This window comes from Diorhabda sublineata, chromosome X (assembly GCF_026230105.1).
Source record: "Diorhabda sublineata isolate icDioSubl1.1 chromosome X, icDioSubl1.1, whole genome shotgun sequence".
NCBI classification, from domain to species: Eukaryota; Metazoa; Arthropoda; class Insecta; order Coleoptera; family Chrysomelidae; genus Diorhabda; species Diorhabda sublineata.
The window spans coordinates 971,378-995,942 of record NC_079485.1 but is presented as its reverse complement, the minus strand read 5'-3'; the positions used below and the strand labels follow the sequence as shown (position 1 = coordinate 995,942).

Sequence of the window (24,565 nt, the reverse complement as noted above, 5' to 3'; positions counted from 1 at the left end):
TTCCATCATTTCATAATAGAGTGTTTAATCTTCAAGGTCACTTTGACCAACATTATTTACTCTATTACTTCAAATGGAACACCATGGGTATTTTCAATAGACTCTTAGTTTTCTATCATAGTGCATAAGGATCTATCTCTTTCTCTAACTGTTCTGATGTTATCAATACTTTATTAAAAAGAATGATTTTCCTCATTAGTAATATTTCAACAAGACATCTTATATCATTTTTAGACATTAGGTTCACTTGAAATACTAAAAACTAATAAGGAAAAATAAATTAAAACAGTAGGTCTAACTTTGGTGCACTACGATCACGTACCCAACATTTTACACAGGAAGGTAGAAAATTTTTCACTGTACCAATCTCTTTCATCTCCACGACTGACTTAATTATCTGTCTCCATCTTAAAAATATTTTACAACCTGATAAAGCACGATACACGATCTAAAATATGTGATGAAATGCGCAGATCCATATTATCCAAAATTTATTAAAAAAACTGGTACAGAACAAGCTCGATTTGTTGCTGGAACATAAGACTTTCTAATTTTTTTTATATCACGCATGATCAAGTAGTTATAGACAGTCTGCTGGAACAAACTGTACTCGTTGGTTTTCACTTGTGGTAAGTAAAAATTGACCAGAGTCAAGTGATTACGATTATTAGTACGCTTGCCAAGTACATAGTCTCTATTTGCAGACACGTTCTGACTAAATGCACAAATAATTGGTTTTTACTGCATAGTTTTCAAGACCTAGCACAATTGTACAGTTGTGTTTTTTTTTTAATGGAAATGGATTGGACAAATGGCATTGTGTTGGAGTTTCTTGATTTTTATGAGAATGAACAATCGGTCATTTGGATGGCGCTCTGATTGCTTTCGCAAAGCATGTAAACTTGCTAAGTATGAAACTAATTGCTTAGATATTTGCCAAGTACAAAGTATATGAGTCGCTTTAGCCCGACTTAAGGTGTTTAATGCAGCGAAATTTATTATCATTAACTTAAAAATAAAAGTACAAATAATATTTGAAACAATTCAGCTGATTGTCGTGAGTTTGAATTGCCTGTAGCAGGGTATAAGCGGGATTTTATATTCTTGGCCTGATATCCCTTCATGCTTCATGGAATGTTATTCAAGTTTCCATTATGCTTTTTACATAGCATCCTGTATACAGTGTATTGCGAAATTCAATATTCAATTATCTAGCGGGATCTCACGAAACAAAAATCGATCATGTACACTATACCCCGCATGTTATGACTAATCATGGGAATCGTAGGTGGCCGTGCATTTGCATCTAAAGGTAAAGCGGTAGCGTTATTGTTTTGTTTACCTGCGCGTCGTGCCCCGCGCACTCCATAACAACCATCCGCTATTGGAAATATCATAGAGATAACCTCAAAATGCTCACCTGAAAAGGTACAAACTTTATTGTTTCGTTTACGGTCTGTGAGCGGAGGCGTGCGTGTAATTTTAAACAAATTTAAAGTTTGTTTCAAGCGTCTGATACCAATCGTATTATTTAATTTTACCGTTTTTGTGATGTTTAAATTAGTTTGAAAAGTGGATTTCGTGATTTTATTTTCGTTTGTTAAGTGAAAATGTGACATAATGTGTGATATTAAAAAGAAAACGGATTGCGATGGAGATGTGAGAGTTATTGATGAACTTGACGATTTACCAAAGAGACCTTTTATACGGGTAATATTAACTTAATATTCTATACGAGATTATTGGTTGCCACAAAAAAATATTTATTAATATATATTTAGAAACGCAAAGTCCACTTCAAACTCGATAACGCGTTTTTTTTCTTCTTACAACCCACTGATACCGCTCATAATTTCACGGTCATTTCTGTTTATCGTTCACATGAATAAATTTGCAATAGTTATATATAATTTTTTATTATAAAAAACGAGGTATGGTGCTAAGATATCGGCTTAAGTTAATGCCGTATACAATGAACACAATCAAGTTCTTTAAAAAAAACACGAGGTTTCTATTTTTTTTTGTATTATTGAAAAGTAATGAATTTTAAATGAATAGAAAACGGAGCTGAAAAATAATATTGAGGAAAGAAATTTTCTTAGAATAATACATAAAATAACTCGACCGATTCATTTAAAATTTTAATAAATAACGAAAAATAGACTAAACCATATATTCATACTAAAAACAAGTGAAAATTACTGGGTTTCTCCTAATTTGAATATACAACTTCTCCATTTATAACACAGATTCATTGCTAATTCAGTCAGGTACCCACAATAAAATCATAAATAATAAATAGAATATTGCAAGATCTAAAAATAGTTATTAAATCAAAGCTAGTTGCAATATGAAACCATAATAACTAGAAGTAATCCTTTGAGTTTTTCCAACAGGATTACGGGCGAAGTGTTACCCTTCAAGCGAACTCGAAAAGGATGTCCCACTGTTTGTCACTATTCAGTGCAGGTGCAATAAATCATCAGAGTAGTAAATTCCATTAATGGACCTAAATTTTGGAGAAATTATGGAGAAATTAAAAATGTTCATCTAGCTTTCCTCTTATATCTGAATTTTAACTTTATCAAAGTATGCCATGTTCAAGACTCAAAGGCATTTGATAATTCTTACGCTTTGATGAACTGTCAGTGTACAGTGAACAGTAACTGAACTTTTAATTTCGAATTTATGTGATTGTTAGTGTTGCAAAATGCCAGATACTTATTCATATTTAGAATATGCGAATATGGTGTTCGTTTATGGTTTCTGTAATGGAAATGCTACAGCTGCTGCTGAAGAATATCGTCAACGTTTTCCACACCAAAGATATCCTGATGAAAACGTATTTATTAGAGTTTTTAACAAATTGTGCGAGACTGGTAAGCTTCCCAGTGCTAACATATCATCTGAACGCGCTACTCGACAAGGTTTGGTAGAAGTAAAAAATATTCTGCATCTAGTAGAAGAAGATGCAGCTACCAGCTCACGTAGAATTGCCACTCAATTGGGAATTCCACAAAAAATGGTGATAAACACTCGTAACTATCATGTATGGTCGGACGAACTTTGGCAAAAAAATGTTGCCAAAGGGAAACGAGAAGCAGCGGTGTGGATATAAATTTAATAGTCCATACTAATTGTTAGAACATAATATATTATCAGATTAATTTTTAAAACAACCAGTCCATAAACGAGACTTTTCTGTTGAATAAATAATAGAATATAGAAGAAAACCTGTAAAAAGTGTAAAAATAACAAGACTTATCCACGTGCTAAACATTTTCAGCAACTCCAAGTTGTATAATTACCTACTAATGATAATACTTGATGCTAAAGGCATTTATAGAAATGGCGTTTGTTCATTTTTTACATTTCACCGATAACGTATGACGTTAAGTACTGCCTAAACAGTTTGTTCCATTCGTAACACACTAGTGATATCAAAATTGAACGATCAGCACGATCATTATGTGAAATTTGGTTTGCACCATTTGAATCGACAGCTGAACGTTAAAGTTGATCGTTTTTTATCCTAAAAATATAAATATATTCAACTGATTCCGAATAACCAAAATATAGCGATGAATTCGCATATTAAAATAGCTGAGGTTGAATTTTGATATACGATTTGATTAGTTTTATTGATTTGTCTTGAATGTCTAGATTTGATATGAATGGAGATAAGATTTTTGAATACACAAACGTAATTAAAACCATCCGAATGAATCATGGTACACTAAATACCTGGATAATGATAACATCAATGATATCATTGATACCTTAAAAACGAATTAACTAAAAAATAAGAGGAAAGACAACGTCACGGTTATAAAACTAATAAGCTTTGTTCTATCAGATGATTTATGGAAACCTTCGCCGAAATGATGAAATCAAAACAATACTTTTGAAAAAACGTAATCAATTCTCTGGAAACTTATTAATTATGCAATGGCGTCCTATGTAGAATGAGATAATGAAATGAATTAGAATATTCATTATAACGCCTTATTACGACCTTAAGTTATCCAGAGAAGTTGTAGTTTCAAGAAAACTAACTATGATTCTTGTCAAATTCAACTCTTGAATTTCAAAATTTGTTACTTGAGCGAATAGTGACAACAAAGGGAATTGTTGGGGATAGTGATCTAATAAGCGTTTATGGTATGGATTCCATGTCCTTGGATGTGCTTCATTTCTCAATCATATCCTTCAATGGGGTTATTCTAGTTTGGGTACATTGAAAACTCAAAGATTATCTTAAGAAAAGACGGTTTACATAAGTCTACGAAGACGATACTTTGGTTATCGAAACGCGCATAAGACAGTGTAATTATGAGTGTTGGTGTAATTATAGTGTTAACAATGTGTTCGATATAAAGCAAAGATTGATATTTTCTTTTAATTAATTGTTGACTACACGGTTCGGAATAACTGGAACTTCTTACTTTTTCCATTGAAATACTATAAAGAGGACATTTAACAATCCCTATATTTTCAAAAGATATCTATTTTTGGATAAACTAACATTACTTATTCTATTTTCTTGATTATGGCTGACGGCGTGCTCTGCAATATCCCATTTTTCTGTCCGTCATATATCAAATGAGCTAGATGTTCTTTAAACCGGACATTAACAGACTTCTTAGTTTGTCCAACATATTTCCCGTCATAATCATTACTGCTAGTTATATGAATGACGCTCTTTTTCATATCCAGTATTTTTTCCTTAATTAAATTGAAAAAATAAAATTAAATACTTTCATCCATTATTTCGACAACAGAAAGTAGTACAGGAAAACACAGTTTCTTATAACAAACCACGTGCATGCATTTTTTTAATCGAAATTTTCGCACTTTCAGGCACGTGTTTTACCTCTGACATTTTTCCACATTCCTTAATAAAACTAGAAAAGCAATCAGTAAGTTAAATGGTAAAATACGAGGTCATTAAAATGCAATAATTCTTTCTATCTGTCGAGAAATATTCTAAAGCCATCGGAATTTTGTTATTTCGAGGACAATCTTTATTACCAATTCAGATAGTAGGTTATAATTTCCATATAGGCATTTCGACTTGGTACAAAACCGAAGTACACATAAAATCAGCGGTAGAAGGTCACAAGAAATAGTTGCTATTCGTTTACGATAGGTATGTCTCTGATGATCTCTACGCCTTATGAAATACACCTGATGAGTAGTTTGTTCATAGCCAAATGTATAAAATAATGTATTATAAGTGGGGAGTAACATTTTGTGTTGATTCCGTGTATTTCATTCAATAGTTGATAGTAGAATACCTTCTAATACCTTCTAATCTCCTAAAAGAGCATTACTTATATTCAAAAGTCATAGTGACATATGTCAATTCTGGACATTAGGTATGCTTTCTTCTTTTCATGCAGCTAATAGTGTTGAGCGCTACTCCGACTAAGACCCTTAAAGGTTCTGTTGTACCTCTTTGGAACAACCAGTAGGTATTGCTTCAAAGAGGAATACCCAACATCTCTCCTTCTTTCTTTCCTTCGCCTTGATATAATTTTTTCGCCCAGATCACCGTAAGTTTACCTCTCTCTTCTTTATCCTTATTGTAGTAGAGGCCATACACGATACAGCGCGCCCTTTTTCTTTTGATTTCAGCATTAGTATCACCAGGTTATTGGAATTTATGCTGCTGCCTATATCTCTTTCCACCACTTGTCTCTCATCAGTTCACCTTGGGTATTCAAAGAATGTATGCTCTACCATATTGACATTTACAATAGAGGTACGTATGCTCAATAAGAAGCTGGGTGAGCGCCTAGTTCAACTCATCGTGCCCTCTCTTCACTCAGGATGCAATGTTCAGTCTTCACTATTCTCCCCGGGCTCCATATCTGTTGCTAGGATCTTATTGATTTCCGTCAATCTCTAGCATCTTTAATTCCTTGTCCTGTAGCCTGAAGATCAATGGGTGTTTTGTCTGTCAGTACCAATATATTACGTTGGTCGAAACAGTGAAAATACTGCCAGCACCTGTGTCACTAGTTTCCTTTGCACTCCTGAGAACATCAGTCTGTATTTCTTGATACATAGAGCTTTGTTCCATACTGATGATCCATATAGCATGATAAAGTGTGTTACCCTGGTGCTTGTGTTCTGATTCTAAGCTTTTAATTCTAACACCAAGAATTCATTATCTTTGTCGGTGGAAACTCTCATCGTCTTTGGCTTCGTATAAGCTTCTCAGCACCATTTTAAAACTTATCTTTTACGGATGGTATCATTTAGGATATATTTGTCATAATATCTATAATGGGTAGTCCATTTAAAGTAATAAATTGATGTTTGAATGTAGTGAAAGTAATCTTCAATATTTGAACGTTCTATTATGGAATGATGAAACAATGATCGCGATTGATAGATCCAGGTATCCTAAATCAGTGTTGTAAACTTCACTTTTCTAAATTGAATGGATTCATCATACTCCAGCTCTTAATTTTCACAAAAAATGAAATATCTCAAGGGCGGTAAATTATCTGTACGTGAAACCTTATTAAAAAAGATCACCGTTTGCCCACTAGAGATTGTATAAATATGGGTGACTCACTATGTAGAGAAAGAAGTGTCCTACAGTTTATCTAGATATATTTTTAAGAAAATTATTCTGCCTCCGGTATAGAGACAATTAGTACATTGACAACAAGATTAAGTTTCTTCAGCTCACGCCTAAGATGTAAATTTTTACATATTTACATTATTTAGTTTATTTTTAATGATATTGTTTAATGTTTCTCTTCATTTAAGATAATTTTCATCAAAATTATCATGTTTCATTTATGTAGATATACTAGACAAGATGCTAAGCGGTACGTATTGTTTTAATGTCTCTTTCCTTGAAAAAAGTTCCCTTTATTACTGAAGTTTTGTAGACTAACTGTGTAAGTTTCGAGCTGTTTGTGTTTAGTAACAAACAAAGATTGTACGACACTAAAAACAATATTACTTATTTTATGAGTTTCTATTGTTATACGTTTATAACGATTGCAATAAGTTCAATGATCTTTATAGAGAAGATACACATGATAGTTCAGTTAAACCATAATATATCATTTAAATATTATTGTTACCAATAAAATGATATCAAAATATTTCTGGATGAAGCGATTTTTTAAATCTTGTTTCTATGTAAAGTTGGAAAACAGCTGTATGGCCTGAATTTGTTACAAACGACAATATCTACAGAAATACTGAGAATCATTTTTTCAGCCGCAACGCCTAGGCTGGTTTCCTAGTAAAATAATATTACGAACTCGTCCCCGACAAGGAGTAGGCCCTGTCCGGTTATAATGAAATTCTAAGATTTGGCACAGACGCGGCCCGTTTGATGTTTTTTAGTTTTTTAGAAGTGAGTTTAGTGTTTAAATAAATTAAGAATGAAATGACAGTGTTTATAAATTCGCACCTAATAAATAAGAAAAATATTACAGAAAATATGTAACGAATAACACACATGAATGTTATTATACAAAGTATGCACTTACAACTTCTAGGAGCAATGTTATTTACAAAAATATCCTTATGTATAACTATTAAATAATATTTTAGCCACTATTACGAATTTTATTTAATTTTAAAGCAATTTAAGCTTTTGGAAAATGTGTGTAAATTAGCACGTGCGTAAAATTTGGATTGATTTGTTGCTCTCTTGTAGAGTCTCACCAATGAGTAAACTCTTTCATTATATACCTAAATCTGAATCAAAATAGGGTTACGACCACGGTGACTAGAGGTCTCTGACAATTACAGTAAGATCATATGGTAGTCGGAGCACTTCGATGCACTGACACTCTAACACTGTCTTTTACGCTGAATCGACGGATGGTTTGTTGTTGTAAACATGATAAGGAGCATTGACTATGTTCTAAAATAACGCCGAAAACGTGCTGATTCCAAAAGATATCGCAGACGCAGAACTAACTGAAAATGTAGTTTCAAGTCTGGGATCTCCTAATGCCACCTAATGCTGAAGAACTAATAAACAAAAACTCAAAAGAAAGAAGGTGTTTTAGTGAGTGTTCCTAAGCCAAAACGAACTCTGTAGTTATATTAGAACCTGAGATATAGATCTTTGAATGTAGAAAAATTGCCAAAAACCTACAAAAGTCCATAACTCCACATCGAATGTCCGCGCCTAGCTCCTCTCCAACTCAACCGATTTAAGTGTTCAAACACTCAAAAGAAAGAAGGTGCTTCAGTGAGTGTTCTCAAATCAAAACGAACTCTGTAGTTATATTAGACCTTGAGATATGGATCTTTGAATGTAGAAAAATTGCCAAAAACCTTCAAAAATCCATAACTCCACATCGAATGTCCGCGCCTAGCTCCTCTCCAACTCAACCGATTTAAGTGTTCAAACACTCAAAAGAAAGAAGGTGCTTCAGTGAGTGTTCTCAAATCAAAACGAACTCTGTAGTTATATTAGACCTTGAGATATGGATCTTTGAATGTAGAAAAATTGCCAAAAACCTTCAAAAATCCATAACTCCACATCGAATGCCCGCGCCTAGCTCCTCTCCAACTCAACCGATTTAAGTGTTCAAACACTCAAAAGAAAGAAGGTGTTTCAGTGAGTGTTCTCAAATCAAAACGAACTCTGTAGTTATATTAGACCTTGAGATATGGATCTTTGAATGTAGAAAAATTGCCAAAAACCTTCAAAAATCCATAACTCCACATCGAATGTCCGCGCCTAGCTCCTCTCCAACTCAACCGATTTAAGTGTTTAAAAACTCAAAAGAAAGAAGGTGTTTCAGCGAGTGTTCTTAAACCAAAACGAACTCTGTAGCTATATTAGAACCTGAGATATAGATCTTTGAATGTAGAAAAATTGCCAAAAACCTACAAAAATCCATAACTCCACATTGAATGTCCGCGCCTAGCTCCTCCCCAACTCAACCGATTTAAGTGTTCAAAAACTCAAAAGAAAGAAGGTGTTTCAGGGAGTGTTCTTAAACCAAAACGAAGTTTCTTTCTTGAATAGAACCTGAGATATTGAGGATAGAACGTGTGTATGTGAAAAACTCCCATAAGTAATGTACAGGGGGAAATCGCATTTGAGTATAACTTGAGAATGGTGAAAATTAGATGAAATCCGATGGTTGATGGCTGATCTGTGCATCAATACCTTTAATTGGAAAAAAAATTAAGCAAATCGGTTGGGTAAAACGCCTGAACGGACTCGGAATGGAAATCATCAATTTTTTTAATATATAAGATAATTTGTTCATAGAAAGGACAGTGTTGGAAGATATTCAAAGAAATGATATTAAACATTATGCAATGTAGAGTTACTGAAGAATTTGATTATTTATTTTTTAGGAATTTTTTTGTACATTTCAATATTTTGGTTAATGTCACATAATTATGTAAGCAAAATTTAACACACTTCGTCGTTTTAAATTTCATCATTTTTTTTTTCAATATTGACCGTTTAAATTCTTCAAAAACATTATAGTGTTTGAAAGTAAATGCAATCCGTTTTAGTAGAACCATTTGAAACTCGCTTCACCGTTATATCGACATCGGCATTACAAACTTGGTTCAATATTTACAAGATACATAAATGTTAACTATTACTTACCTTTTCTGTAAAAACCAGTAGTAACTATTTTACTTTCATGAGAAAATAACGTTAGAATTAATGTAATCACTAGTAGGTACCGTAAATAATAGAATCGTTTATAAGGAACCATCGGAAAGTAAATATACTGAATAACAAAAAAGCGCATCATCCTGTAAAACACAATTTGATAAAAGACATTTGGTAATGTCTGGCTCAGAACAGTTGTTTGTTACAGTGTTTCGTTACTTGTCTGAATGTCTGTCACTCTTGAATGAGTGTCATCGTATAACTATGTCAAAGACATTATCCCAAACATGCTCTATAGGTAGACCAAAGAGAAATATTGATACGAAGCTCAGCTAACTACTGAGATGTAGATGCTAACATCTGTGCTAGATCTTAAAGAAGTCATTACAAATCACATATATACACATTTTTTTCTTTTTGAGCTTATAACATAGTTTATTTGTTAGATTTCGTTAAAGTGAACAAACTGCGTTGAGGTAAAGCGTTAGCTTGAAAAGTATTATGAAACTCTTCTCCTGGAAAATCATCAATTATAAACCGGTATACGGAGATTAGTAGAGCTAGTAGATATAAATCTTTGAGCATTTGATCATATAAAAGCTTTTTTCCAAACAGGTGTTACGTTTCTTCCCCATGTAACACACAAGTAACAAAGAATCTATGATTCAGAACGTTTAGACAAAATGTATCTGTATCTTGAATTCACCCTTATACACTTGATACAAAACGGCAATCATTTAAGTGGACCGGACCCTGTGAGAGTCCTTCCAAGCGAGCAAATATGCAATAATTGTCTGACAAGGTTATAACCGACGTGTTTTGGGATACACATAACGTATCGGTCATCGACAGTGATAATAACTGCATATTATTGGACAGAAGAAAATGGGTGCATAGTGCATTAAAGTAGATAAAAACGATGGTCAAATTCAATGCATTAATCTTATAATTGCTTCTGAACCCATTGTATAAACATGGTCCTCAGCGACTCCTGATTCTTTGCAGACCTGAAAAAAATGTTTAAAAGAACAAAATATCCATCACATGTTCCATTTTTTTAAATTTAAAAGCTGTTCCTTGTACAAATTATTGCAACAAAATTATGCAAACGATTCACGTATGCATTCATATTTATTTATAACCAAAAATTGGTAGATGCAAGTGAATACTTTCTTTAACATCTTTAACTATACGAAATGCGAATGATTCAATAAAGGGTCGCCGGCGTTTAATGAAACTTTCTCCGATTTCTAACTGGGTAGGGCAAACAACGCCTTAGTTAGCCGATGACTATTAAAATATTTGGGAATTTTTATTTATTAGAATTAAAAAACTTTAATAATATATAATTACTACTCATTTTATTCATAATTATTAATAATTTGGAAAATACAATTAAACATATATATACACAAAATATAGCGTCAAAAATACTGGACAGTAGTCACTATTTATCAACTATCAACTGATTTATGTTTCTTATTTTCCCTCTTTTGTTTATTTCTATAAAATATCTGATTTACGGTAGAAATTATACACAAGTAATTATTTCATTATATTTTAGATTAAAAAAATACCATATTATAAATATCTGTACATCAAAGCCGCACTGTCTCAAGTCGAGAAACTTATTTTAGAGAAAAAGATTTTTAAAAAACATATTTTCTATATATTTTTTTAAACTTTTATAGATATTCTGTTGTTTGTGAATTTGTGTTATTAAAAGTTGCATAATTTGTATGTTCTTTGTGTCTATGTGATTTAGTTTAAATTGTACACTGAAATATTTTTTCAATGATTGGACTTGACTTATGACAAGTCCGAAATATCATTAGAACTTTTAGACTTACAATATTTTATTATTGAGGAATGGATATTTCAGAAAAGCCCAAATAAATTAAAAAATATTATATTTAATTGTTTTTATCACACATTCTATTTTTTTTTTGTTTTAAATTCCTTTGAAAGTTTCGAAAGCTTGACGGTGCTTATTGTAACAATTTTTGTAAAATTTTTGAAAACATTGGTTTTATATAGCCAACTTCGCAATATATGACGCCACTAAAGGTCCAAAGTTTCAACGAATAAAAATTGATTGTTCTGGGCGTCTGGGATAGTGAAACACTCATTAATGAAACATGACCATTTTAAATTTTTTGTTGGGCCTTTTTTTCTTTTCACATTTTAGTTTGTATCTATTAGAGGCATCAGTCAATCGGTCATTATATTTCGTTTGAATATCTACACCATACCATACCATAATTAAGATATTTCTCTGTTTTCAAAACTTAACAGCCAAGGTGACGGTCTGCACTGAGTAAAAAATGAAAATGGTATAACTAAGAGGTTCGAATCTATCCGAGAACTGGGCTTGACCCAGTAGAACTTGACATACATGAAAATCATATATATATGGTAAACCATTCCTTATACATTTTTCAAGTACTTAATATATTGTTTTGTATAAATTTAGGCTTGGGATACGGATCAACATAACAAGATTTTTCTTGATTGTTTGTGTGTAATTCAATCCGCAATGCCGTTGATACAATTTTGAGGTAATTAAACGAGTCAAATCTTTTTCAAACTTAAAATGAATTTGTTGTTCCTAATACTCTATTTTGATTAAAAAATCACAATAATAATTAAATAAATCTTTTTGCACAAATACATACATACATCATATGTTTAGAATTGATTTTAATTTGAGACGAATTTAATTCATTTAACTGATGTATTGTTTAGAAAATTCATTTTCATAGTCTTATTTTTTTATTATAACAAACGATAACAAATATCTGATTTGCATAATATGTGGTAATAATAAATGCAAACACCTCCATTCTCTAGTAGCTCGAATGCGAATTTCGTGCAATCTCATAAAATTAAAACCATTATAAATAATGTGATTTTTAGATTCCTTTGTGTTTAAGAGGTGTACTGTTAACTTGATTGTGTGAATTTAAATGGTTTACCGGTCAAAAACAAAAAGAACAATGGCTAACGTAATACTTGAATCTGATTAATATCTCTCAAAATTTCAGAGGTCATCTGTTTATACAGTTAATTCGGTTCAGAAAAAAACATCTTCGGAGCTGAATAGTTTCATCAAGTTACAGTTATACATTCGAAACATAAAATTTATTAATATTCTACTCGCTACAATTATGTAAGAAGTTGATATTACCACACTTTATTTGACTTACCCTGTTAATTTATCTGTTTGTTTGTTTAGATGAAATTTTCTAAGTTAAAATATTGACTTAAAATTTCGCATACTTTCTCGCTTTTGATGACATGATTCAATAGAAAAATGATAAACTAGAGAGGCTGTCTCTTGAGTATTGTCGGTTTTCATTTGTGAAAAACTTGTTAAGGCTATAATCTAATTCTATGAAGAATACTATTGTTTTTTAAGGGGTGTTACTAGGAAAGCAGAAGAAAACCAACCTAATACCAGCTCCTTGCTCTCTCGAAAGACAATCTTTTTATTAGGTGGAGAATAAGTGATTGGAAAAGGACAATTATTAGGTAATTGGGGCTTGTGTATCGAATTGATGCAAGCAGAATTACCAAAAAAGAACACATGGAAGGGAAAGAAATCAGAAAGAAACAGACAATCCAAAAAAGAAATAGACGGGTTAGGTAAAATTAGATTTGAGAATGGGAATAACTGAGTGGAGAGAAACAACTGAGGATAGAAACGGATGGAGAGGAATAGTAAAGAGAGTAGAAGAAGAGGACAAAACAAAACTTGAAAGTTTGAATATAGTTTTTTGTTTTTTAATTGTGAAGATTTAGCTATGCGGCATTAAATTGATTGCACGCATTTCATAAGGATTTGTCTCAAACATAAAGTAGCTTCAATATCTCAATGGTTCCTGAATGCAGCTCACTATCCTATGGTTGGTACATCGAATTTCGTTAGAGACATGTTTAAGAGTTAAAATTATTTGAAAAATATCAGTAATGTGTGGAAAAATAGTTGGAGAAAAAGGAAAATATTAAGTGTGGGTGTTTAAGTTATGCAGTTCAGATTTCAGAAGCAGTGAGGGCGTTTGAGTTAATAGAACAAATATAGAATTTTCGTTATCTCAATGGATAACTATGAAAAAATCATAAAAAAATGAGGACTTATCAGAGGAATTAAAATTTTTGCCAAAATCATCTCTTATTCACGATTCTGTTGACAAATCATGCAACATAAATGCGAAGTAATTAAGATTGATGATCAGCAACGTAATCTTGTTCATACTGTTTACTTTTTATCACGACCAATTGAACACAAGAATGCCATTATAACCTACTTACATCACAGTTTAAGTACATAACAAATAAGAAACTAATCTTATTCTACTGTTTATAGGTTGTAAATTTAATAAAAAATGTTTATTTAACACTATTATGAGCAGAATATAACGCAATAATGAATATATGTGATGATAACGATCTAAAAAAAATATAGAAGTGTCATTTTGAACTGGAAATTCTTGCCTATCCATTAGTTTTTACGAAATTCATTGTTGAAGTGGTGACTAATTAGAGTAATGAAAAAAATTGTAAAATTCAGTGTTTACCCAAGACAAAATTTAAGAGATAAGAGATTATTTTTGAGGTGTGTACCTACATAGATAATTATCTAATTAAAATTAGTCTTAAAAATCCTAAAACGTCTGTCATAGTTTACAAAAACCTATTAAAGTTGTTGAACAAACAAGAAACTGATATCTAGTAACTGATAGTAGTTCCAAGCTAGCTTATTTGACGTACCAACCCTAGGAAGATCTAGTACTTTTTTCCTAAAAAAAATTCGACTCCAAATGTGACTAGATGTTTGATAATTATATAAGAAGTTGGAACCGAGCAGCTAAAATTAGTGGGTTTGTAACTCTAACTCATACTTTCGTAAAAATAAGTTAGGGAAGGCAATCCAAAACTCCAAAAGAGAGACCATTTATTTTTTTGGTTGGTAAAATTTCGCTGAAACCAAATGACAGTTACACCTTCGGATGCATTATTCCTTAACGTCGGCCATTTGGCTGATGAACCAGTTCATCCTGGTTACAGGGAAGCGGAGAAGACCGACAAGTGATGATTGGGGCTTTTGATTTGGATTTCAATAATGGCGATATAAAAATTATCGAGGAAGGAGAGGGAATTTTTGGAAAAGGGGTCGTCTACCCGAAAGAGATTTAAGAGAGAAGCTGAGTTATTCCATTGAAGAAAATAGAGGCATTTTTATGTGGGATATCGTTTACTTTGATATAAAGAAAACTTCCCTGCAGGGCTGGGACTAGTGTAATTCGTTCATTGTGTTTATTCCTCTAACGATCGCACGTGGACATGAAAAAATTTAAGGGGAGAATAAGCTACTACAAAATAAAATAGTTTGATGATTTAAAGAGGTTTTGGTGTGTATTGAGTATATGGTGTGAATAAGTGTACAGCTGGTTACAGGAAACCGCAGAAAATTGCAATAGATGGGGCTTTGGAATCCAGAGGTTCAAAAGGGTTTTTAAACAAACTCAATATTTGATTCGATGGCACGAATCAGGCTTGAAGGTCATTTAGAATTAGGATTGTGTCTATATTGACATAAACGGTGTAGATGGGGCTGAATCGGCACTTGTGTGGAGAAGAAAAGCCCTTTTGAGATGTCTTGGGGTAGTAATACTATGAGCATAGATACGTACACATGAACAACAATAATATTAAAAAACATTGTCGGTTAAAACTATTTTTTAATTATAATGAAGTAGTCTCAGTAATTAGTTTGAATTTTCCTTGAAGAATTGCTTAAGATAAATATAAATAATTCCATCATATTCTATATATCAGAGCCGTACAACACTTGAAGTGGACGCAGATATTATCACTGCTTCCGTTTTTTTATTTCAAAAAGGTGCTTCTATCTATAAGGGTGTGATTGTATCATAATATTAACACTAAATGCAGAGAATATGTGGAATTAAAAGACGTAATCAAAGGTAACGAAATTAAAGCAACATGCACACCGAACCTTAAATATATCAATTAAAACATTCACTTTTTTAATAAAGGTAACGTGTATTTTGATTAAAAATTTTTCATATATATTTTGTTGTTGATGAAAGTATATTATGAAATTATGTTGAATCAACTCATGTTAAATCGCTCTTGATCGTTGACCTGATGTTATACGGGTGTAATAAGTATCGAAACCAGTTTAATTTTTATAATTAAAATGGTATTATAAAAACAATATTCCATAAGACATTTTGTTATTACCATAGATTCAGCATTTTCTTAGATCCGTCATACATGCTAAATGTAGAGGTACCTATATAAAAATAAATAACCTTAAGTACTATACTTTTACCACCAATATTTAACACTCTTTTCATGACAATGAATTTTAACTTTATTCAATAACGGATTTTTAAGTTAATTATTAAAAAGTGATTGTTCCTATATGACACCAATTTTCCTCTTCTGCACCTATATTTTTACAATATACTTTTGATTTTTTCATCATTGGCTTCCATTATTTAGATTGATCAATTGTAGCAAAATTTACGCCAAAAATATAATTTTTTAGTTCATTAGAAATAAAGTGAGACTTTTGAAAAAAAAATGTAACTTATTTTTTTATTAATTAGATCTGTTTTTTTTTTTATTTTTTGGTTTTATATATTACGATGAATAAATGGGTAAAAGTTTGTATAAATTGGCAATAAAAATAATAGATGAAATGAAATTTATTATAAATTCATTTTTGCAACACGTTGAGACTTTACAATATTGTAATTTCGTATAATGATGAAACAAGATGGAATATGGTCAAAAATAGAAACTGGTGCTAGTAAATAAACGAATAAATATGAACAAAAAAAAGTCTCAACCAACAATAGTGACTGAATATACTCTGTAATTCATTCTAGCCGTTGCAACAGGATCACGTATCCTAATTTTCCTTGTAGGTAATTACAATGGCGTATCATTACCGAGTGTATTAAAATAAATGTGCCAACAGATGTTCATCAATAAATATTTTTGAAGCAAATCACTTTTAAGTTGATGCTTTTATAATGTATATAGGAAACGTATTACCAATTAAAAAAATTCTGTTAACGCTGTTTAGAAGGATCTAATCTAGTATTGTTTCCCCTATACATATTCTATATTTTTTTTTAATTTGAGTTTTTATACAGAAAATAGTCGAAAATGTCGCTTCAAATAATAAACAAAGATTATAGTCTTCTGGGACAATATATGAAAAAAATCAAAACACATAAAAGTTAAATAAATGAGTTTAATCTAGAATGAAAATATGTACAGGTTAACCGTCAAATCCCATATTTTGAAATTATTATTTTGAAAATAGATAACATAACATAATTTATCTATCCTAAGACCGTCTACTATGTTTTACATGCAAAAAACCAGGTCTTACTGCAGCAAACTGTAAGAACTCCCAATTACAAACTTATGAAGAACCCCAAATAACTGAACTACCACAAAACCCCACCCAACCTTCTCGGCAGCCCCAAAATACCGAAGCCAATACCTCCCAAGCACACACCGAGATCTTATCATAAACCCCTATAACACCTCACTCCCAGAATGTATCCCCCATAAACATAAAAAAAACTCCGCAAAACGCAACTACGAGCAAATAATTACCTCAACCAGAAGGAAACAAACCAGAGAACACTATGAAACCTTATTTCCCCAAACCAAATAGGCCAAGTAAAAAGCCTAAAAATAAACCAGACAGAAATCTCTACAGAAATTCTCATGGAACCAATTAGAAAAGTCATTTCAGAACAGAATCCTCCTTTCATATTGGACCACAACTAGATATCTGACCTTTTTGAAAATTTCTACGGTTCATCTGATCCAATAAGTATTATAAAGAAGTACACAAATGATTTTACTGCATTAATACTTAGACATGCTAACAAAATTTTACCCTTTCTTTGAGCACAGATCTATCAAAAGCAGATGCAATAAACTCAAGAAGAAACTGTTTTCTCACCTACAAATGAACATACCAGAAACAGACCTCTCAGAAACAGAAAGTGAATCATCTGAAACAAATATTAACTAACTGAACCAATAATTTACTTTAATATTTTTTTTCCTTTCCTTCTATTTTATATCTGTATTTTCATGGACAACTTACCAATGTTGCAAACCATCCTATCCAAACAGAAATGCGAAATTATTTGTCTTCAAGAAACCAATTTCAAACAGAATAACAACGAACCGCTCAGGCAATTCAACAGCTTCTACAAGAACCGAATAAATACTGAAATAGCTAGCGGAGTAGTAGCAATATTTGCAGAAAAATCTCTCCACGCTGCAGATATCACGATCCTTACAAACCTTGAAGCCGTAGCTATCGAACTACACACTAATCCAAAAGTAAATATCTGCAATGTATATATTCCTCCAGCATATCAAGTAGATGCTAAAGAATTAGATGAATTATTGGTACAATACCCATAACACCATGTGGGGATCCACATCTATAAACCACAGAGGTCGCTTACTAGGAGATATTCTTGATGACCCCATCTTAAATGATGGGAAACCAATTAGATTTAACATACGATCAGGATAGAGTTCATATATATAAATACTTAACCTCTACTAAATCGCTAATAACCAGTATATGGTTGATGAGAAATTTGAAATAAAAAAAGTCTTTTTGTTATAAACTTGAAAAATGTAACAAAACGAATAAATATCATATTTATACTTTCTTCGTGAACAACTTTAAAAAACAAAGTAAATATTATTAAAATGAACATTCATTGAATGAAACAAAGTGTTAACTTATTCAGATTCCCCCTAAGTACATCAATATGGTCAAATAACAGATATCAGCTGTTCTGCAGAGGTCTAAGAGCGGGATCATGTGATGTTGTAATGTGCTCAAAAAGTGGGCAGAAGCCTTTCATGACTCGATAAATATAATGTATTACTATTAAGCCAATGTTAAAAATAATAAAGATAATAGTCCATTTTATATAACTTTCATCAATATATTCGTAATTTATGTATGTATGTATATTTCTAATAAACTTATGCAGACGGTTTGTTGAAAAATCTTCTATCTAAACAGATTTACCGAATGATCTGGGACGGTGCAGATACATCAATATAACAGTTGTTCCTATATATTTGGTTTAAATTTTGTTTCTAGTATTTTCCATATATTTCAATAGCTATTTGCATATTTAGAATCATTTAATTAGATTAAATAACATATTGCAAAAATCTCTAGTCATGTGGCTGATCAAGTTTCTCAATATACTAATCCCAATTAAAAACTGGTACCTCAGCATACATAAATATATAACAGAAGTTTCAATTTTTAAATTATTATGTAATAATAATAGATAGAAGTTCCGCTTTGGATATCCCAGCAAATTACACTATTAGACTCACATTCAATGAGAATAATAACAGTAATATCCATGGTCTGTTGAATCCATGTTTTTTTGTTTTGTTAAATTATTGATCAAAGCTAATCCCTTAGGTCCGTATTACGGTACCTAAAGAGGTACGGGTAATGGGATGATGTATTTCATATCTTCATTCATACCATACCAAAATTTCAAATTCGATTTTAATAATTGAAATCTATTTTTATATCTTAATTTGTTTTGAATCGACCAATAAATTCACAATAATTAGTCGGAAATCATTTAAAAAAGTTACAGGAAGTTGCGATGAATCTCTTTGGTAACTAGTTTGATCAAGGGCGTCAGTTTATATCGAATAAAATATATAATTTGAATAATTTGAATAATTGCAAAAACATTATACTTTTAACGATAAAACATCCACGATTATATTCGCTAGAATTTGAAAACAAAATAAAGTGAAGCGTTATTATTCTAGATAACTTCATTTAATCAAATTACTTCCACTACAAGCATATTTCAACTAAACTTATGTATTTCATCTGGTAGATAAATGATTAGAAATTTCATAATTTTCACTTCTTCCATGACATTTTTTGTTATTCAATATAATTCCTTTTTAATGGTCGAGCAGAGATGCAAATTGAACTCGATATTGTTTACAATACGATAATTGGATCCAGTTTTATGCAATTAATACAAAAATTATGCAAAACGTTACACAACAACCAAGTATCAGAAATCCCTTCCGTATCGAATATACGGGGGTCACTTCAAAGACAAAAACGGTTGTAAAACATTAGAAAATGAGACAAAAACCAAGTTAATACAAATGAAAAGTGGAAAAAATCAGACAGAGATTGAATTGTGATTATAATATGAGATTAAGAGAAGGAAACGTTATAAATTTTGAAATATTGAAAGGGAGATTTGTAACTTGGAGAATAATAGAAATAATAATACATAGTGTAATAACTGCAAAAAGAAAGAAGGGGCACGTGAAACGCAAGAAACAGGACAAATAAGGAAGGAGAAAGCGAGAAAACGAAACGATGAGAGTAAATAAATCATGGGGAGACCGAGAAATATAGAAGAAATAATGGAGAACATTCTAAAGGAGTTTAGAATTTGTTGGTATGAAAAGCGGCATAAAATAAATCAGAAAAAGATCCCAAGTAGCACAACTAGTTTTATAAACGAAAAACCGCTTACATGACAATTTTGAAAAGTGCTCAAAATAGTATACGTTATTTAAATAGCTCTTATCCATCTAAATTGGACCATTTTTCTCAACCGTTTCATTGAGGTGGTCAAAAAAGGTTCAAAAAGAAATTATATAGAGAATTATTTGCTACTCTTTCTCTCCAATGTTTCCAGCATAATAATTCATTTGACTAGCTTAAATAAAATCCAATTATATTTTGTCTCCTGTTAAGTGACATCTCAATATTTTATAATACCCTTTAAACAGTTAATTGAGTAATAAACAGTAGCTGAGAAGAAGAATGTCACTTGTAAAGCAACGGTGCTGGCAATTTCCGGATGTTTATATCAAACAATCTTCGGTTTAGTTTGTTTGCGTACTAAACGCAAAAGTGCGTTGATCGCAACCTGCGGACGTTCACTTTACATAAATTAAAAATTATAATTGGACGTTGTATGTATACAATATACATATACAAAGTGTAACTACTTTTTTTGACTAGATAAGGACCCATTGAATGTATAATTGTGCCGTTTTGTCATTTAATAGTTTATAAATACTGAAAATATAGAAAGAACTTTTCAAAAAAATATGTTAATAGGTTATTTTCGTGTAATGATGCATACCTCTTAGCGTCTTTACAGTTAGTCTGAATCGAAATATAAGTTACGTTACATTATAAACACACTGTATAAAAATGAGTATTTGAGGAAAAGAACGTAAATTACTTGAAATTAGGGAGAAAAGTGGAAGGCAAAATGTGGCTCGGCATATTGATTTCGACCCAAAAAGAATTTTATATGAATCGATTTAACATATTTACATAAAACAGGTGAGAGTGTTTTTATACAGAACTTTTATGTGCTACATTAAATTCCGTATTTATTGTATACATGTCTGTGACTCTTGAAACATTTTTAACAAACCAGTCACGTTAATCTGTTTACGAACGTGCTGTTGTTATTTCCTTTCTATTTAATATTGGTAAGAATATCAATGAGATGATGGTACTTTTTCGTGTTTTTGCTGTAGAAAACGGTAGTTGTCAGTCAGTTGCATTATAATAAAAGCCGGATATCTGATATAACAATATAACCGTAAATATATTCGATATGTTCATTGATATTAATAACACCTTATAAAAACGATTTTTCCTTTCGATACATCAATTAAATAAATTGAATTCACCTAATGGCCTTAGTACAAACAGAATTAATTTAATATCCAAACTAAAATATCAGTTAATAAGTATGCAATTCCATACAACTGAATTTCGCATTTTGTTAGAAAATGATCAATCTGCTTCGTTCCGTTTTCATAGATAAAAGAAAAATTAATTAAATTCATAGAATAACACAACACGTTATCGTTTTTTGGCTTTAGAAAATCGAAAAATGGATGGATTTTAATGATCTTGGTCTCAAAATGTTCCATTTTACGGCGGATTTATAAAAAAAAATTAGTAGAAATAGCCGGAATGAAAATTTCTCATAGTTTTACTGTTTTAAATCGTAAAAAAAACGGTTTTGCAAAATAATCCTTTACAAAAAATTATCTCTTTATCAGATAAAGTTCTTATATTTTTTTTGTATTCTACATAAATTAACAAACAATTTAAAAAAAAATCCAAAAAAAATGATTTTTTCAGTTTTTATAGCTTAAAATGAAATCGATGAAAAACAATCAATTTTCGTGAATAGTTTCGTACTATATTCTTCAATGTTAATAGTTTTTGGACCATTAAAAATCGAAAAATAGATAAATTTTATAATTTTGGTCTCAAAATGTTCCATTTTACGACGAATTTATGAAAAACACGGGGGTAGTGGCTGAATTCGCGGTTTTTAATAGTTTTAAACCGTAAATAGTAGAAAAACTTTTTTTTATAAATCCGTCGTAAAATGGAACATTTTGAGACCCAGATCATTAAAATCCATCCATTTTTCGATTTTCTAGAGCCAAAAAACCAGGTGACCGCGAAAGTGTATAATTACCATAATTTTTTGTAAAGGATTATTTTGCAAAACCGTTTTTTTTACGATTTAAAATAGTAAAACTATGAGAAATTTTCATTCCATCTATTTCTACTAATTTTTTTTATAAATCCGCCGTAAAATGGAACATTTTGAGACCAAGATCATTAAAATCCATCCATTTTTCGATTTTCTAGAGCCAACCTAACCTAACCTAACCTAACCCAACCTAACCTAACCTAACCTAACCTAACCTAACCTAACTAAAAAACCAGGTGACCGCGAAAGTGTATAATTACCATAATTTTTTGTAGAGGATTATTTTGCAAAACCATTTTTTACGATTTAAAATAGTAAAACTATGAGAAATTTTCACTCCAGCTATTTCTACTATTTTTTTTTATAAATCCTCCGTAAAATGGAACATTTTGAGACCAAGATCATTAAATTCCATCCATTTTTCGATTTTCTAGAGCCAAAAAACCAAGTGACCGTGAAAGTGTATATTTACCAAAACAAAACTAAAGATACTAAGAAATCAAATATTATATATTCCATACCATGTCTGAAATGGCCCAAAAATTATATAGGAATGACTACACAATACTTGGAGAACAGAATAAATGGTCACAAATAAGCCAAAATGCATGCATCATGAATTTGACTTTAAAAAAAAAACAAAAATCTTAGCTCAAGACACGAGCTACAAAAAATCATCAATCAAAGAAATGATACACATAAAACAAGATGAATTTTCTGTAAATGATAGAAAAGATATAAAAAATCTTTGCCAAATTTACCATAAATTGATTAATTAGATCAATCTACCTGGTAATATAGTTTTATTGAAATTTCGAGGTAAATACATTGATTCTAATACTATGTTGTTAATATTTTTCTTAAGATATCTTCTTACATGTTTTTATGAATGATTGAATGAATGAATTTATGAATTAAAACGAAAAATTGATATTAAATTTCAGCAACACTAAATACTGGGAATACAAATATAGTAAAAGTGCAATTGGATAACATATCGTCTAAATAAAAATAAGTTTTTTGATAAATCGTTCTGATTTTACTTTTCTTTAAATAGAAAATTAGTTTCAAGGTACGGGTAAAAATTGGACGTTTCGACCTATTTCGGTCTTCATCAAAATATTACTCGACAATGACAATTTGCATAATTATATTAGGCAACCTACTACATGATTATTTAAATAAAAATATTCATCACAACGTAGTTATTTTTGTATTAAGTGCTTAAAATAAGTGTTTTTAATGGCTAAAAATTGGCAGGAGTATCTCTTCTCAAGAAACATCTAACGTTTCTAAGCAGCAGCAACATGAAACATCTTCGTGAATTTATGTTGGAAGTGATTGTTTAAAGTTTACTATCAATTATTGTGATGAATAATCAATTAATAATTGACTCTGTTAAAAATAAATCCTTCGATATCATGTATAGTTTTTGAGTTATTTTAGCAGTAAAAAAAGTTAACATTAATGCATTAAACAGTCGTACGAAACAAAATTACATTTCAAAAACATGTAGCCATCATAATATGTACCCATCAATAATCATAGTCGTAGTTGCTTTGAATTTTTTAAAATAGAGCTATAAATTTTTGTATTTGATTCCGTTTGGTTAGGTTAGGTTTCAAAAATTATTGAATATTTGTTATTGAATGTGTATTTTTCTGATATTTCATAGTCTGTTAATGCAGTTTTATTTTTTTATGGTATTGATGACCTCGTAATCTATTTTCCAAACAATCTAAACTGCATTAACCAACCATTGAACATCAAACAAACATGCAATCAATTATAAAAATTCAGAAATTCCTGGAATCAAATAGAAGAAAACGCCATCACTTTTCCGGCAGATGACAATGTTTTTGCCGTTCTCAGAACAAGTTCAACCACTGTCTTAACTGTTTTTTCGATTCAGGAGTATAGAGGACTTAAATCTCGTCATAAGGCCTGGAAAATTCGTTGCTTCATATGCTGATAGCCTTTTCTATATCTCACCATAATCCGATTGTTGTCCAGTACCATCCATGAGAATTAAAAGCTTATTCTAATATTTTTCAATTTTTGAAGGAATCCGTATTTTGCTATTAAAAAAAATACTGTTGTATGGTTGTGTAATCATTTATAAAAAAATGAGCTTTAAGTATTTGAAGTTTCCTGTAAAGTTGGTTATTTGTGATTCATATTCCTTTAGTCCTCACACATAGAATTTAGCTTCTCGTTGGTGTCCACAAATTGAGCCTTATGCTCAAAAGAATTTCGAAAATCCTTTAAAGCGGTTTTTTACTGTATGAGTAAAAATAACTCAATTTTA

General features: G+C 31.0%; 1 protein-coding gene across 2 annotated transcripts in view; it reads left to right on the top strand.

The window, feature by feature from the left end:
* The first annotated feature begins 1,258 nt into the window (after positions 1-1,258).
* Positions 1,259-24,565, top strand: part of LOC130451814 (rhophilin-2) — a 46,571-nt gene continuing 23,264 nt past the window's right edge. Inside the window, exon 1 of one of the 2 annotated variants that reach the window (XM_056791084.1) lies at positions 1,259-1,710. In XM_056791084.1, the coding sequence (XP_056647062.1) occupies positions 1,621-1,710 (90 nt within the window). In that variant the 5' untranslated portion in view covers positions 1,259-1,620. Of the gene's footprint in view, positions 1,711-20,971; positions 21,078-24,565 lie in introns of those variants that run through there. The other variant, XM_056791085.1, reaches the window with a different exon arrangement.